At 38.1% G+C, this 18,682-nt stretch overlaps 1 protein-coding gene across 2 annotated transcripts in view; it reads left to right on the top strand.

Moving 5' to 3' along the window:
- CTPS2 (CTP synthase 2) overlaps positions 1–18,323 on the top strand; it is a 59,022-nt gene extending 40,699 nt beyond the window's left edge. For both annotated transcript variants that reach the window (XM_058824840.1, XM_058824841.1), the window contains 6 exons: positions 2,504–2,600; positions 4,419–4,474; positions 5,199–5,295; positions 6,686–6,830; positions 15,018–15,128; positions 16,767–18,323. In XM_058824840.1, the coding sequence (XP_058680823.1) occupies positions 2,504–2,600; positions 4,419–4,474; positions 5,199–5,295; positions 6,686–6,830; positions 15,018–15,087 (465 nt within the window). In that variant the 3' untranslated portion in view covers positions 15,088–15,128; positions 16,767–18,323. The remainder of the gene's footprint in view (positions 1–2,503; positions 2,601–4,418; positions 4,475–5,198; positions 5,296–6,685; positions 6,831–15,017; positions 15,129–16,766) is intronic.
- The last annotated feature ends 359 nt before the right edge of the window (positions 18,324–18,682 follow it).

Genomic DNA, 18,682 nt, shown 5'->3' with positions numbered 1-18,682 from the left:
TTCTTAATTTCATGTTGGCTATCTGGTGTAATACATATAAAATCTCTATAAAATCCCTGTAGTGTTGGTAGTTTTCAGAGATTTGGGCAAGAAAGACCTAATTGATGCCTTATTTATTCTTGCATCCTCCCTACAGATATATTTTTGTTGCTTGTGGTGCCTGTTCTGTGCTGTTCTCTGCCCTTCAAAGAACTAATGCATAGGAAGAGCTGATTTATTCTGTGCCAGGAAGCATAAGCTTGTTGAAGAGTCTATTCAGTTGCACAGTTCAAAATTACCACTATTTTAAACCTCTTCTTTTTCTGATCAAATAAATTCTATATAATATGGCAAAATATTTCATTAATATGACATTGCTTTTCTGATTCTCAAGACTTTCTTTGGGCTGTAGGGCAGCAGTGCCACTTCGGTTTCAAAAGCTTCTTGCACAGATGTTGTTGCAGAGAAACTCAAGTTATATATAGACAAGTAATATTGAGGGCTGTGCTGTTGTAGTTGCTGGAGGTCATCTGGGCCACTGAGCCAAAGTAGTTCCAGGGCATTAATTCATAAATAGCTCCTTTTGTCACCTGATGACAAAAAGTAATAAATCAAACCTTGTCCATTTCTTACTAATATAACAGCATTGGGAGAGATGGAATGCTGAAAACACACACACAAACACACAGACATACACGCAAACACTTGGTGTGGAAACTCACCTGAACCTTCCCTGTGAGACCATTTCTGCAGCCAAATTTTTTGTAGTGCTGGCAGTGCCATGAGGGGGTCTGACCCAGAGGATGACAGAAGCCTTCAGCAGAGCAGATGCTCTACTTCTGAGACTCTCGTCTTTTATTGTGGCCACTACTTCAGGAAAAAAGTGAAAATAAATGAAAGGAAATAAAATAAATTCAGGAAATTTCATATTTTTAAAATAGTAAGGATTCAGTGAATGGGTTTTCTTTTATTTTATGTATTTGTAGAGGGGGGCTTACCTCAACATCTTGCACAGGTCCTTACTTTTGTGATTTGAGAGGTAATTGAAGAATCTGTAATATCCCTTTGGTTTCATCACAACTCCTGCTCATGACATTTTATAATGAATATATTGCTTATAAATAACATTTTGAATGTATAAGGTTGTACAGAGATAATTGCACAGCTGAAATGCATTGGCACAAGGCCAAAGGTTGAGCACTTTCCACCATCTCTCCTAAATTGAATAACTTCACTTTATGAAGTGTATCATCAGATATTGTTTTCATTACTCTCAGAGGGCAAATTAAGGTTAATAAAAATCCATTGAGATTACCCATATATGTGAATATTTGTATTTTTAGAACTTTTCTTTGTCAATTACATTTCTCACTGACTATGTTTATGTGAATACAAGTACGTAGGTCAAAGCTTCAGCTCATGTTTCTACAATTTCAAACTGTTTTACTTCTCTTAGACACATTTCCTCTCAGCTGGATTGTGAGACCTGCAAGGTTTTTCAAACTGAGCAAAGCTAGGTGCACTCCTTCCACTAGGCTGTGGTTTCTGACATGCCCTGAATCCCACTTTCCTGGGTTTCACCTGACCCACGTAGAAGCCATTTGGCCCACCTGCTTCAGTCCTCAAACCCAGTATTTGTATATCCTTGTCTTTAAATTTTATGTTAAATAGCATTTTCTTCATACAAGGCAACCCAGTATTTTGTTAATACTCTTATTACTCTTCAGCAATCGAGAAACCCTTTAGAAGAGATAAAAGGAGGGGTATGGTTTTCCATTTTCTGTGATAAGTTAGTTATATCTATAATCTGAAATAGCACACACATACTGGAGTCACCTGTTCCCATACTCTGGTTTTACAACATTGTCCTGTCACTACAAGTGTCCCCTTTTCACTCTGCTGCTGCATGCCCTTCCCCTCTTCCTACTGCCCAAGAGATTGGTTGCCTTCTTACTTGATACCACATCTGTGTCTGCCTCTTGGCATAAGAAAAAGCAATATAAGAAATGACCTAGTGTACAGAAATTTTAACCCATATTATTTACTCATATTTAATATGTATAATCTTTCAGCCTCTGTGAGGTCAAGGGACTTTGTTTTTCCAGAGATGGTGTCTTTATCACTTGGTGGACTTTTTTGGTCTATGAATTTGAATTTTTAAAAATCTGTGTACTATCCTAGCACAAAGAATAGCTTTGGGCAGAGTTATCCTATTGGTAACATTTTGGTATCAGTTTTAAAAGAAAGGTGTTTTTCCCACCCCAAAAAATTAAAATAAGAATTTTTAAAGTTGCTTTTGTCTTAACATCAGATGAAAACATTTGTCACTAACTAGTTAACCTTGTCAGTATTGAAGAACAAAACATTAGAAAAACAAAAGAAAAATAATGATTGGGAATGGTTGGAGGTAAAATATGTAAAGTTGCCACTTAAAAATCTATGCCACTTGCTAGGCTAGGCTTGTTTGTTTTAGGATTTTTTTATTTGTTGAATGAAACAGTGTCTGAGCAACTTTTCTCTACAGGTTATTGACATGCCAGAACACAATCCTGGAGATATGGGAGGAACAATGAGACTGGGGAAGAGGAGGACTGTTTTTAAAACTGAAAATTCTGTTTTAAGTAAGTTATTTTTCTGCTCTTATGACTTTGCCTTTTGGATAGGAGCTTTGTAACATGGAAAACCAAAAATGCTATAGTCTTAAGCAAACAGTTAGGTGGCAGCTTCCCTGAGCTCATTCACTCTGATCCTGTTATTTACATTTACTGAGAATTGGAGCGAAAAAAGGAAATGAGAGGCATCTGTAGCTCCCAGTGAAACTATCACTGAGGTCCAATGCTTTTTTAAAAGCAATGAGTAAAATGTTGAGAAAACTGAAATTTTTCTGATGGCAGTTTAATTCATTATGTTCTTGAGAAGGTCAGAGTGCTTTCTTCCTATTTTCTTGCTTGATCCTGGAAGGAATCTTGTTTTGGGAAAGCAAAGTATATGTTGCAGAAAAGGAAAATTATTTGCTGTAACAGGATGCTTCAGATAACAAAATAAAAGAAATCAGAATATAGAAAAAATTATTTAATTAGATCTACATGTATTTTAAAATTGGGGTAATGCTTGTCTCCTATTAATCAGCCCATTATACAATAGTAATAGAGATGATGCTGCAAAAGTGTGAAAAGTAGTTTCTTGTCCATTAACTAAATATATGTTTATTTCTTATATTGCCCTGCCCCGATATTGATCTGAGGTATTCTCTATTTAACTATGTTAAACTTAAGGAATGTATCCTTCTGAATACTTAAAAATTACATCTACTTCAGCAGGAGACCAGAGTGTAATACCATATGCACATTTAATGAAAAATCTGCAATTCTAGAGATGCCCATACTAGTGCTCTAACTAGCCTGGGTGATACTTTGCCTATGTGTGATATAGATATGCATATCACAATGTTCTAGTCATTGTGTGACCTAAACACTTGGAAAAGTTAATAAAAATTAACATGTGTTGTAACCTTTGACCAATATTAAGAGTTGTTTAAATCTGTTTAGATCTTTGGAAAGAATAAGAAAAAGCTATGGTAGTTTAATCAGGAAATCTGATTTATTTTCCTTATGCTTTACAACTTGGATGAAAAGAATAGTTTTAAAAAGGTGGTCCCTTAAAATCAAGACATACACCATACTTTGTAAAATGGCAGTATTGTTATTCTACAATTTCTGAAGATGTTCTTGGCAGTTTAGTTCATGTACCAACCCCCTGGCAAGACAGTAATTCTCATGACCTTAGTGTAAATTGAGAGCAAAGTTTGAGCCATGATTATAAGTAAGTGATATGATTGAAATCTGGTTTACTGCTCAAACTTGCTCCTTGTTGCTGTGAAAGGCAGAGTGCTCGAGATGATGCACAGAAGACTGCCAGAGTCATTTCGGTAATGAGATCAGGAAAACAGAGAAAAGCAATATTCTCTGTTCTTTGGAGGTACTCTGCCAGGTGCCATGCATAATCTATTAAAATGGAACAGATGCTACTAAAAGGCTTCCTTCCCTGCATCTTTTGTGTACAACTGTTGTAAAACCCTGAAGGGATTTTACATTGCTGGCTCACTCAGACTTTTTTTTTTTAAAGCTTTATAATTTAAATTAGTTAAAGTGTGTTTAGAGTCTAGTTTGCCTAAGCTATTTCTAGTCAAGGAATGTTGAATCTGAATCCTGAATAAACTCAGGTAACAGTGAATTAAGAGAAACTAGTCATCACTCAGGATGAGTGATGAGTGTTCTTCCACTCAGGAAGAACAGAAAAATGCAGTGAGATGAATAATGTCTTGTTGTGTTTAACAAGTGTTAAATGTGACTTCTTTAAGGTTTAAATTACAAGGAATAATTGTAGCAACTATTAAAGCAACACATGAGCTTTTAATTTCTCTTTTGTTGTTTATTCAGGGAAGCTTTATGGTGATGAAATGTTTGTAGAGGAGAGACACAGGCATCGCTATGAGGTAAGCACTGTCCTTTGCATGGATCCACTCCTCTGTATGCAAACATCTGGGATAGGGTGCCTGAATACTTTCAGAATACTGACATTCAAGGAGACACACATGAGGTGGACTCCTGGAGATACCTCTAAGGTAGTTCAGAAGGGATCTGACTCCATCAGTGTCTCTAAAGGGCCTTGAACTATCAGATTTGTGCATGCTGTAACTGATTCAGACAATATTAACCTTCCTTGAAAGGGAGGAGAATATGATGGTGGCAAACCTGCTCAAGTTTGGATATTAACTGAGTGGTTAAAACATCATCAAGGAAATGAGACAGCTCACTGCAGAGCTCCTCAGTTTGAAGGAAGAGCTGCATCACAGCTTTTGTCATAACCACTGAAATTCACTGTTCAAAGGGAGGTCAGTGGGCATCTGGTGGGTCATTTAAAAAGGGGGAATTCAGACTGCTTGGTTTCAGAAGAGCAGCAAGCAGAAGGTCCAGGGTCCTGGCTTTAATTTTTGAATATTGCATAGTCACTTTTAAAATTACTGGTTCATCTCTTTATTTAATAAACATGACCACTTTTACAAATTTATGCCAGAGTTGTTAAAATAAGAAAGCAAAAGTTCCCAACCCTTACCCAATTCTCTTCATTCTTGTATGCATGTAAAAACCATTACAATTACTGTTTGTTAAATCCAAAAATAAACAGAACTACCATTGTTATTGCTTTCAACATTTCAGGTGAACCCAGAATTGACTCACTGCTTTGAAGAGAAAGGGTTGAAATTTGTTGGTCATGATACAGAAGGGAACAGGATGGAAATTATTGAACTGGAGAGTGAGTGTCTTACTTGTTTGTAATACTTATTGCATCTGTTAAAACTGTATGAACTATAAGCTATAGGTTGTTGAATGACATGTAGGCACAATATTTATCTGTCTTAACAGCCAAGATAATTTTGGGTGCTAACTGCTAACTCCACTTGTGTATTACAATTGGTGAAAATTCAGAGTGGGTTAGGAAGTCTTACACTTTGCAAAGACTGTGCATGTATTTGATTATGTGGGACAAATGTGCTCCTTGTCAAAAGGCCCTAAGTCTAGCTCAGGGGCATTTGGCTATGTAGAATCATTGAGTGATTTGGGAGATTATATTATCCAACCTTCTGCTTCAGCACAGGGATACCTCCAATTATAGGTCAACTTCTCTAGAGTTGTATCAGTAAAGTTTTGAGTACCTCCAAGTATGCTGTTGCTGGGACTTCAAACCACTCATGACTGTTCTCTGAATACAGAAGTCTGGCCATTTTTTTAACATACTTTGTGGTCTACCCATTGTCCACAGCTTCCAATTTAAAGGGTAGGAAACCATATGAAAAGCTTTGTTAAAGTCAGAATTAAGGGAAGCCAGTGCTCTCCCTGCATCCAAAGACAGATTCTTCTCAGGTTTGTTGTTCCAATCTTCCTGACCTTCACGTTCTGAACGTCAGGAATTTTCTGTCGTTCCTTGGATCCTTCTTTTTGTCTTGAAGAAGAGCATGGTGACTGCCTTTTCCTACTCATCAGAGACTCCTGGCTTTTTATAGATTTTTACCTATATGCCAGTTTCACAGTGACATTGCCCTGCTCCCTAAGCACCTTCAAATGTTCTTGGTAAGGTCTCCATATGTATTTCATTTTTCCCAATTTGTGTTTCATTTATGGAATATGAATACATCCAGTATAGGCAAAGGATATGACATTACTGGAGTGTATTACCTACAGAGTCTGTGAAATCTCCATCCAGACCTTCAAAACTTGACTAGACAAAGCTGTCAGCAGCCTGATTTAACTTTGAGTTTGTCCCTGCTTTGAGCATATTGTTCTGAATAGACATGCATAAATAGATACTGGAAACCAAAATACCATGAAAATAACATGATAAATGTAAACTTTGTGACTTTCCAATTGTGTCCCTCTCCTCCCACCCTTACATGTTGGTACAGGTTTATTATTCAGTTTTTATGAATCAGAGGATGATTTTTCTTTGGTTTGCCCTACTAACCTTCTGCCTCTGTTGTCAGTTGCCTTTTGTGGAAAGAAGTTTTCTGCTCCCTCACCCTTAAATTCACATGTGCTGCTCTGGCTTCTGGACGCTAGTCTGAAATCTTTAATAAGTTTTTTTCCTAAAAGTTTTTCTACTATCTTCTTCCTACATTGTGTAATTTTCTTTGATGTCTATCTTGTAGATCACCCATATTTTGTGGGAGTTCAGTTCCACCCAGAATTTTCCTCAAGACCTATGAAACCTTCACCTCCATACCTTGGACTGTTGCTGGCAGCAACTGGGACACTGAATGCATACCTGCAGCGTGGATGTAAATTGTCTCCCAGGTAATCTTTGTTTTTTGCTTGCCTGCATTTGACAGTCACATTTTCAGAGGGACTATCCCATCCTTCAATTCAGAAGCCCAGAAGAGGAAAAGGAGTTCTTCATGTATTGATTTACTTGTGACTGTGTGCCTGTCATATACCTGGGTGTAAAATAACCTGTAAGCAGGAAGCACAGTTCCTCACTTCTTCCTTTTCAGAGGCTATTAGGGCTAAAGCCAGAACTCCACATTACAATCAGAAAAAAGTAAAAAACATTAATAAATTCAAAAGAAGATAGCAGCCTCCTGTGCTAACTTCCATTGACAGTAGCTTCATAGGGAAAGAGATTTGCTACAGGATCAAGCAATGAAGTGAAATTCATACCTAGCTGTACTTGAATGATGGTAACAACAACAAAGAAAGCACTGATTTTATTTTGCAGTAGCTAAATAATAAATACTATCTTTCAGAGACAGGCCTGAAATAAAAGAGTTGGGATACCTTTAGACTTACAGAAGGATTTGGATCTAGGTCAGAACTGGATGGTTCAGCCAAAACTCTGTCCTTGGTCTCTTGGACACAGAGGCTTTGGTTTATTGAATGTACCAATATTTTTTTATCCAGGGTTAACTAATTCTTGTTTATTTCAATGATATTAAGAACAGTTAAAATTTCATTATAGTAGCAATAATAAAGAAATCAGGGGGAAGCCTTGGGCACAGTAACAAAAATTTTTAAAAAATCATAAAATGACTGAATAATAACATTGAACAGATCCAACTCTGGCATTTTGGCTTTTCCTCTAAACAAGACACCAAACTTATTAATTCTGTGGGTTGGGCTTTTTTTTTTTTCCCCAAATCTTGTGTTCTATTAAAATAAGATGTGTTTGTTAGGAGAGAAATAGCAATTTTATTCAAGTTTGAGTAGTAATGGGAAAACAGCCAAGCCAGACCAGACCAATCTCTTTTGGTTCCCTACTCCTTTATGGGTATCAGTTTTTATTCTCTCTGCCTGGTTGTGCAGTGATGTACATACAAAGAGAATGAATTTCTGATCTGCAAACCAGAGCTTGTTTGAAACAATCCTGTTACCTTAGCCTGTTATTGTTAGAAGCAGTTATAATGTTAGCTACCTTTTAAAAGGTGTGCTGGTGAAATACACAGATCAAATTTTTGTGGTGCTTGTCAAGGCAGAGCATTCCATCACTGTGATCTTCAGCATTACCCTCTTGGTGGGCACTCTGACTCACACTTCACAGGCCCCAATATCCTTTCTTACACTGCTTTGTCCCATAAGTAACCATATTTATTTCTCTGAGATAAAGAAAAATTACTTTTTTTTTAATAAGTGATCTGCATGTATCCTGCTAATTTACATCCCTTAGTGTTATAACAACTATGCCATCTAACCCTGACCTAAAGTTTCAGCCATTACTGAATTTGCCCCACTTAGACTTACTTGAATTAATCATTCAAAATGTATACCCAACTCTTTTTCTTCATGTTCATAGAATAAGCTCCTACCAAATCTTAAACATTTAGCAAAGAAAAAAATCCATACTCCAAAACTTAATTTATAAAATTGCAGACTTTTGCTATTTACCTAGTTACACAGCAGTCAAGCATACCCCTGTGTCTTAAGATCACTAGAATAGGGAAGGCATTTTGCGGCTAAAAGAGGAAGATTTTGTATGGAAGAATGTTCAGGAGGGAATTGCAGTTAGTTACAGCACACATACTCATATTAACATACCCAGCTGCTGAGTGGAAAGATTTCCAATGTAAACCTTTAAACCCCAGAATGCTGGTGATGTCATTGAGTTGTAAAGCTAAGGCATGTCCTAGCAAGGCTGAAATAAATCTGAGGAGAGGATTTTCTGCACACCTCATCCAGCACCACCCACCTGTGTTTTAGTTGTGCTGTGGACTAGAGCAAAGTAAGCTGGCAGAGAATTTGTGGAGACCAGCAAGCTGAGCAGATTACCAAAGCAAGGCTACCATAAACACTAAAGAGAGAGTGAATGATGAAGTCCTGAGACAAAGGAAATGGGTATTTCAGCATGAGAGTCTTAACAGGAAACTATTACTCCAGAACATTTAATAGCCCCATAATTAGGGTGTGATTTTAGAATATTTGACACCTGGATAGAATTCCTAGCTTGTAAGCAAAGCTAATAATAACTTCAAGGATGCATTACTACTTCTGGGAGAGTGCCCTAAATAAATGAAAGTGAATAAAGTGTCTTTTAAATTTTTTTAAGGCCTATTCTGGTACAGACATAGGCCCACATAGGCATGAGCATACCTAGTTTGAGACTGGAATGCATCCTCTGGGGAAAATTTAGTTCCTAGAAATGTCAGTGTATACACCAAGAGACAGCCAAGAACTGACCAAAGAGTAGCTCAGTGATTAATTGTTACTTATTTACCTGAAGTACTAGTTGGGCTCCCAAGTTGCCTTTGTGGTTTCAGCCTCTTGTGCTTTATGGCTTGAGTGCCCAACCATCAAAACCCTGCACTTCATTTCCTTGTGAATGGCTTTAGATCATGACCTTTTCCAAACCTTTCCATGGAAATACTGAAGTCACCATTTCATATAGAAGTGAGGAATGTGGTGGAGGCTGCCAGTTTACATTTTCATTTTCAAGGCAGAGAAAACCAAAACTACATGAGACTCAATACCCACAGATATGCTGCTTTAAAAGATAAAACAAAGGGTTTTAATAGGAAACTAGTGGATGAAGAGGGGAACTTCACATATAATGTTGTTGGCTTTTACTGAGACTTACGTAGTTTCATTTCAAAAAATTAATAAAAACTGACTTGTCTTTGGGAATGGTATAATATGGATTGCAAAATCATTGGTGTACAATAAAGCCATGTTACTTGTTTTGTTTTGATGTGTTTTTCCCCCTTATCCAGTTTAGCATCAGCACGCTTTATTTCTTCTTTGTCTGCAGCCAGCACCTTTATTAATGGCCTGCAAGAGTAAGCCTGAGTGCATTAATTATATTTGCAAATAATGTCATTTGAATAAGAGATGAAAGCGCTATTCAGAACAAAGAAGTAACAAAAAATATGTAGGGAATTTAGTAATCTCTGTTGAGTATAATGATATCTTTGGAGGAAGAAGATAAGAAGCTAAAGATAAATAAACACAAATATCCAGTACAAGGGAGGAAATGTAGGAAATGAGAGGTGTTCCTAGGTGAGTAAGTGTAGGCAACACTGACTACTGCCAAAACAAAGCTTTCCAAAGCATTAGTGAATATGCTAATGTGAAGTACCAATCCAATGCCATCTAGTCACAGAGTACTCTTGAGTTCTAGGAAAAACATTAATGAAAGATGACCTATGAGCTGTGTTCAGAGACAAAGAACAAAAGGAACAGACAACAGAAGGAATGGTGCATTAAATGAAACACCAAAAACCTCAGAAAATTTGCCCATATGGTGTTTACTGCATTAGCATGGTCCAGCTCTCTCTCAGACCAGCTGTGGAGGAAAGCACCTATGAACAGGACAGAAACCAGCCTGTGTGACCTGTTCTGGTGCCCGATGTCCCCTGTACATTGTCCCCAGTCAAGAACACATTTGGCACACCATCATGCTTCTGCCATTGGCTGAATCCAGACATGTGATTTGATGGAAATGGGATTTGAAGATTGTCAGGAGAGCAGCAAGAGAGGGGCTGCTCCACAAAAGATGGCACTTCAGGAGCCGGGGATGAGAGCTGTCCTGGTGGGGATGGTGTCCTGAGTCAGTACCACAGTTGCCACAGAAGACAAGTACTCTGGCTCCAGTGACCTTCCAGTGATGCAGGTCCCAAGTGGGGATGGTTGGGACAGCAAAGATCCTGTTACCCTCAGAGCTCTTACAGAAAACTACAGAAGAGTTTTAAAGGAAATCCTTTCTTAACCATACTGGCACTTAGTAATGGCTAGTTATGTCAGTTCACTTTGTCATTTAAATGTTAGATGTTTAAATGTCATTTAAATGTTAGTGAAAACCCTTCTGAACTAGTGACCTCAAGTCTTTTTCTGCAGTTGTTCAGTGAAAATGCACTTTAAGGAACCAAATAGCTCATTATAGCTGTTCTGTGGGTCAGTTCTGCATTACACACTGCCAGAGCCTATTTCTCTTCAGTGATTGTAGGGAGCTGCTGTTGCCTGTCCCAGATGAAGATTTTATCTTAGGTCCAGTTATGTGAGGGCAGGGGGCTCACAGGTCAGGACTGGGGAGTTTTGGGTTTGTGCTGAGGGATTCCCAAATTAAATGATGTTTTATGGAGGCATAGGGTTGTATCATGATGACCATCGTTTTAAAGGATAATCATGATTTTAAATGACAGATAAATTTTTTATTACCATAAATGATATCTGAGATTTTTATGACCATATAATAATCATAAAAATATGTACCAAGAATATGGGTGACTGCAATTATAACCATTGCACCATCAAATATGCATTTATTCAGAATAATGTTTTAATGACATAATAATTTTAATAATTCAGATTTTTGGGGGGGAAATTAATTATTATAATTTGCAGATTTCATTTTGCTGAGTCCTCAAAAGCTAAACACTTAAACAACTGCAGTCTGTATTAAATTTATCTGTACTTCATGTATCTTTAATTTGCACTGAGGAAGAAATGCACTTAGCTTGGCACCTTGCAGGGTATAGCATTACTGTAGTAATTATTTTAATTCCTTATGTTTCTGGAAAAGGAGTTTTTTATCAATTGTACATTAAAAATGGATGAAGGAAAAGCTTCCTTGAAACTGCTGCTTTGTTTCTAAAGAATATTGATGTGGATTTTCCAAGTGAAAACCAGAAAGTTTTACGGGAGTGAGGTGACCAAAATTCATCATCTGAAGTGACTGACTAGAGCCAGTGACACTACATTGAGTTTTGTTATGTATTTTTCCCTTGGCCACCACTATATACTTGAGATCCCACAAAAACAAACAAACAAAAACAAACAAACATAACCTGTTGGGGCTAGGTCTTAGATCTGGTGGCCTCAGATCTGCTCAATACCTCCTTATTGTTGTCCACTGTTGTAAGAATTGTTACAAATAAGATGAAGTGGGTGTCGAGCTCCTGCACAAAATAATTACTGATTAATTTGAAAACAGACTAATTTGCTGAAGCAAATGTAAGCATATTTTTTCAGTGGTTGGCTCAGTGTGCAAAAGAATTTCATTAAAGAAAGCTGGGCTTATTTGGTTTCTCACCACTACCACTTTCACAGCCAGCAGATTTAAATAAGGTTACTGAATATTACCAGCTGTGAGCACGAAGCATCCATTAGGGTTTTATGTTTAGTGTCTGTGTACAACTCATTGTAATTTGGAACAAAGTATACATTTATTCCAAAGAGAAAAGATGGCTTGCTCCTGGTTAATGCCACCTAAATCTGAACTTTTCCTTCAGATTACACCTAATACTAATATGTTTGAAATCAGAGTAAATCTCAGAAACCTGACACCAGTGCTGCTTTGAAGCTGTAACACACAGGTGCAGATATGCCAAGTTTCAGGAGTCCCTATTTGCTTTCAAGTCCACTGGCAGCCTAACTCTTGAAGTTCAGGTTTCCTTGAGGCCCAAGTTTTTATTTTTAAGATGATGCCACATGTTCTGGGTATGCTTAGACAAATCATTCAAGCAGCTGAACCTGAGAGGCTGATAGCCTCTACCTGAGTCTGAAGCCCAAGCGCTGATCCTTACCTGGGTATTTCCCCTGCCTTTCTTGCCCTGTGACCTGCTTGTGAGACATCAAACTGACTTTCACCCCATAGATCAGCCCTAAAGTAGGGGAGACTGTGAGGTGCTACTGCAGAAATCAAGAATGTGGTGATGTCAGGAATGTCCCTTCTCTGGGATTTGGTGTCAAATCCTGTACTGAAATTGGGCAGTGTGGGAGCGGGAACAAAATTGTCATCATCCGAGTTAAGTGTTCTAGCCTCTGCACTAGTGGCCAGGTGAGCCTCAGCTTTGGGAAACTGAAAACAGGCTTAAGAAGTTTGGGTGGTAAGTCAGTGAAACCAGAGAAGCATCCACTTCTGTGGGCAAATCCCTCTAAAACCTGTGTCACTGAGTGGGGGAGGACCTATGAGGAGAGTGCTGGGTGGGGATCAGCACCTGACTGCCTTCAAGAGATGAAGCTGGGCAGTTGCCCACTCACCCCGTTGGTTGGTGAGCACTTCTACTTAAGCATGACTCCCATACTGTGTTGTTTACAGAGCTCTGGCATGGTTTTGGGCTGGGATTGCCACTGGCTAGCAGAGATAATTAAAAAAATAGAAGTGCTCTGAAAACTTTGGGTCTTAAATCATGGCTGTCATAAGATTGTGCAGTTCTCTACAATCAGTTTTACTCTCTGCTCTGTGGACAGTATTTGCTATTTTGCTGTGATGTGAAAATGCAAAACTGTTTTAATAATACTGAATTTTTGTTCCATGTTTCCATGGGTACTTTCAGAAAAAAGTAAGTACAATGTTGGTAATGTTGTGTTTGTCTTGTGCATCTGGCATGCTTGATCATACTGTTAACAACACTTTCCTCACTTGAACTGTGTAATTGATCACCAGCTGATGAAATGATCCAATTGAACATTTCACACTAGCCTGATGTGACACACCCTTTATAAGAACACATCAGCAGTGTGTGTGTCACACAGACCAGGGCAGAATGCTGTAGACAAAGTCTGAATGTCAGGACAGCCAGAATATCTATGCTGTTTTACACAGATTTGGTACAGTGACTTGCTGTAACTGTGGGAAACTTTCCTAACAGAGGTAGAAATTAAATGAGGTGACTCTTGGTGCCATTCCTCCTGTCCCACTCTGTTTAAGTGTCTGTTTTTTACCTATTCTTTCTTTAGTTTTCCTTTTCTCTCAAAGAAGAGAGGGTGAAATTCAGGCTATAAAGCAGTGCTCAGTAGCAAGCAGCAGAGTAGCTGAGTGCAGTTTGTTCACTGTTCCCCAATGCAGCCTCATCAGAGACTGTGGGGCTGCATGGCTCCCTTGCAGCAGTGTCCAGCAGGCAGTCACTGATTAGGCTCTGGCACTGATAAGGCAGTCACTGATAAGGCTCTGTCTGGCTGGGCTATGCGCTCCATGTCTCAGTAGGCGATCATGCCCAGAGATGGGGAACACAACATGAGTAGGGTCCTGTTGTCTGGAGGATGAAGGGGTGTGTAAAGGGGAGGTGTCACAGGACAGCTGTGCAGTCAGTGCCTGGCACAGAGTTGGCACCCAAGGCTGTCATGATCCCACACAAATGGGGTCTGAGATCCCCACTGTGCTGTGCTAACCATGGCCTGGGCTCTGAAGGGTCACAGGGCTGACCACAATTATTGCTGCTCAAATGTACCTAATCTGTTCCCTGGGCTGCCTTTGCTGGCTTCTCATCTGGGGAAATTAAAAGATCCGGAAAACAGACTGTAGCATGAAGTATAGTAGGGAGGGGTTGAGGCTGGAGGCACTTCTGAAGTACACTTAAATTTAAGATAAGCTTGGAGACCCAATAGACACTAACTGAAAATGTGGTTTATGGGCACTTCTTTCTCTCAGTCACTGTGGTGATTCCTGTTCTTCGCTGTTTCCTTGTTCTTACCACTTATAAAACAATCACTTGCATGGCAATTTGGTCTCTGAAAACCAGTCTGCTTCTCTCAGGATACAACAAATGGGGATAAAACCTCTAGAAAAACTGTCAGGATATTGCTTGGTGCAATGAAAATTATTTGTGTTCTTACTAAAAGAGCAAGAACTATAATTTAAGTGTAGAATTGTGAGCTAATAAAGTTGTCTTAACTTAATGATTTTCTTTACCATAAGGGAGAAATTCCTTTTATTTTAGCTCGGAATACCTGTTATTATCTATCATGTTAACCATGATCTTAGACACACAGCACCAGCAAAATGCAGAATGAATGTACAGGAGGCAAGCAAAAAGAAATTGAATGTACTGTTTATCAGGTAGAGCATTATTTTGCATCAGGTCTTAAACTCCAGACTTCAGCCCATTCCTTTAGAAGAAGGTGTTCTAAAATACCATGTTTTTAGCATGAGCCTAAAGAAGTTTTCTGGAAATGGGTTGCATTTGAGGAAAGTGTTGATCATATGCATCATGGGTTGGAGGGCTTGAAATGAAATATTTGGTTTAGATCTTTCTGAATTCTTATTGGTTCCAACAGTGACAGCTACAGTGACCTAAGTGATGACAGCTCTCCAGAAAAAGAGTTTCCTTATTCTGACACAAGCTGAAATTATTGTATGTGAGCACGGAAATGGATGATGCTATTGAGGTAAACTGAAATGTTTTGATACTGCTTTATGACACTGATTTATTTTAGACTTAAAACAGGAAATAAAGTTAACTTAATTCTCCCATTTGTGTAAAGTCCCATCTGAGAGCTTATGTCTTCTTTCTTGTCTGTAGCATTTAATTGTTTTCCTCATCTGCTGCTTAACTCTCAAATTGAGATGTTAAAGTCTGCTAAGTATTTTGGGTACATCTTTTATGTAGGATGCTGTACAAAACCAAGTTGTGTGTTTGAAGATATATTAAAAATGCATTTTTAAATTATATTTAATTTTTTTGTGTCTTCAGTTTACAATTTAGAATCACTTCAACTACGTTGTGTAGACATTAGTTTTTATTTTGCCTTAATATTCACCTGTAATTGCATTGATGCAACTAAGACATCCCAACATAAATACTTGTATTCAATCTGCAGAGTGATAGAGATACAAACAGGTTTTATAAAATTGTAGCTTTGTTTGCCATAGCTTTTGCCAGAGTGATGTTGGATTGGTTGTTTATTCACCTGTAAACGTGGTAGTCGTACATTTCCTTTTGGTTTGGAGGTTGTATTTCCTATGAGACACCTGATCTCTGCAGGATCTGGGCTTGAAACTTGGGCTTGAAACTTTATTTTTCCTATGCAGATTCATCAGAGCTGGGGCTGGTATGAGTGTCCCATTCAGCTTTTCAGTATTTCTGAGCACTTTTGTGAGGAGGGCACAACTTTCCCCTCTGAACATGTCTCACATGGTGTTGACACTGAGCAGCTGTGCTGAGCAGACAATTGAGGCTACATATGAACAGCATTTCTGCCTGATGGTTCCTGATCCAAGTAGTGGCATGGGATACTAGAAACTGGAGTTCAGTCCTTAGATGCAGGGGTTTCTTCTATGATTTTCAATTGAATTCTTTTTTGCTCTCCTGTACTACATGTTAAAGATAATGATCCATCCCCAAATTACGAGAGCAAAGAACAGAATGTTAAGAGATTAAATGACCTGGCACATGTACATATAGTACTGATGCCTGCCCTAAAATAACCAAAAAATAAGTAGACAAGACATTCCTTTTCACTCTTGCCTGGATCCTTCCCACCTCCAAACATCACAATGGTTCTGTTTCTTGAGCCAACACAAGGTACAGGACAGTGCCTCTGGAAAAGCCCTTGCTTTCCTCAATGGAATTTATGGATGGTAGTTCTCTGTTGCAGGTGACTTGTTCAGTGCTTGGATGAATGCACTTTTGTGATGCTTTTAAGTGGTTATCAGTAGCCAAGCTGATTTTGTTTGAACTTGTCACTAGTTGATAACGATTTTTATTCAACAGAATTACTCTAGAAAAGATTAAATAACTAAATCCAGATTTCAAAAAATAAGAAAAGCATTGGCTTTTTTTTTTTAATCTCGTGGTTAATTCTACCCATTAATCAAAACTGAATACATGTGTAGATTATATTTAGCTTTGTGGTTTCACTTTAGATAAAACTCATAGAATTTACTTAGCACTACTTTGAAATGAGTCAACACATTTGGGTGAGAATTACATAAGCATGAAATAAACTGAGTTAAAGATTAAATATTTTTAATAATTGATATTTTAAAATTTATTCTTCCTTTCTCTCCCTCTTTTTATGTTACAGAAAACTTGGGAACAGGACAATATTGAATAGAAGAAAGTAGAAGAGTAAGCTGCTTGCAGTTCTCATACTGTTTCTTCCCCTGCTATGTTCAATAATTCTCATTACAGATGGCAGTTTTACTGTTCTGTAGCAAAAACTGTTCTGTGTAAATGCTGCTTCAAAAGTTACCAAACAGTTGTGCACCTTAGCTGTTAATCGTTGTTATCTTGTCCTATATTTCAGAGTAATCTCAGGTGAATATGTATCAATTCACTAGTTCACACCTTTCTTGATTTGAAGAAAGATTTGACTGGTTTCAGTTTGCCTTGGAACAGGAAGAATAAATGCATTAGCTCTTGGGAATGAGGAGGGCCATGCACTAAAGCATTTAAGAGAAAATTGTCTTTCTCTTGAGCAGTAGAAAACCATTTCAGGTTTTTTTCCTATTAAGTTTGTATATATATATTTTTATTACTTTTTTTGCTGTTCAATATGTACAAATGAAAAATGGTTGCTGTACCTCAGCTCTGTGTGATTATAGTAATTAATGTTGGATATAAGTTTTTTCACTTTGCTTTTATAAGCAATTTGATTTCACATAAATTCATTTTCTCTATTTCTCCTGGAAGTCTGATAATGCTGAACATAAGTCTGACCTACAAAATTACAGAAGTGATACTAGAAGGTGGTTTCATATTTGTATTTTGTAAGAGAGAAAGTAAATACGTTAATATATTAAACTCCAGTTTTAACACTTTTATGAAAGTTGTAGAAAAACCAGTCATAAACCTGGGGTGTTATCTGGGTTCCAGCTGTGTCACACTCAATTAGTTGTAGTAAATAAGTGTGAAGCAAATTAAGTAAGGTTCACCCTTGTTTTCTGTATCCTGTGACCACTCCATCATCATGGCACTTATTCCCCAATAGAATGGAATGATGTGTTTTAATTTAGAAATCACAAGTTATTTAACTGCATCACAGCTCAGGCAGCCCTGCAAGGCCAGGGCCGGAGCCTGAACCACTGGGACAGAAGAGGAAGGTGAGAGGTGCTGCTCTGGGTGTAAGGCAGCATTAAAGTGTAAGGGGTGTAAGCATCCTATTAGCATTGGGGCATCATCAAACCTGTCACAGGAGGTGAATCTGATCCATGTAACTGATGGGCTCTAGATGCTTGGGGCACACTTTCCTATAAAGAAAAATTCTGAATTTTGAGAGTTGTGTCAAACTCTCAAAAATGTCTGCTTTAATTCATCAAAAGTAAATATCTGCACAAAAATAAGTAGCACCATGTTCCTTATTACAGCTTTGTAAAACAGCAAGTTTGAGGGCTGTGCATTGCTCTAGAAAATCTCAGGTTACACATCAAATTTGTCTTTTCACTAAAAGAAGCTTTAATGGTAATGAAACATAAAATGTATTTTTATGGCTGCACTTTCCTAAAGTAGTTTGTGAATATGTGCCTTAGAAATGCTGACAGCATCATTGGTGTCACTGTAGGTCTTCCCCAATGAGACACTGGCCACTGCTTTGTGAAAAGTGAAGAATTTCCTAAGATTGACTGTAATTTGCAAATGTATTTTCAAAACATTTTCAATAAATTGTGTTATTTGGAAGTGTTTGGGTACTGCTAAAGAATCATGGTGCCAATGTGATGTGAACTGTGGTGTTAAAGAAAGAATTCATCATTTAATGAATCTGTGCTTGTTTGTAAGGAAGGGGAGCAGCATGCAAGTTTGGATGGGACTGCAGGGTAGGTATTGCACTTCACTGACTCTGTGGACAGAGCTGTTTCTTACTGTCTGCAGTCCAGTGCTGCATCTGAGCAGTGTGGGTTCCTGTTTCACTGTCAGCTTTACAGGTGAGCTCCTTTAGCACCTGCCTAACATATTTAATGCATACCCCAAAGCTGAGATTGCTTCCCATTATGTAACTGCTTG

This window comes from Ammospiza caudacuta, chromosome 2 (assembly GCF_027887145.1).
Source record: "Ammospiza caudacuta isolate bAmmCau1 chromosome 2, bAmmCau1.pri, whole genome shotgun sequence".
NCBI classification, from domain to species: domain Eukaryota; kingdom Metazoa; phylum Chordata; class Aves; order Passeriformes; family Passerellidae; genus Ammospiza; species Ammospiza caudacuta.
Note: the sequence above shows the minus strand (reverse complement) of the source record. Positions and strands in the feature narration are given on the sequence as shown.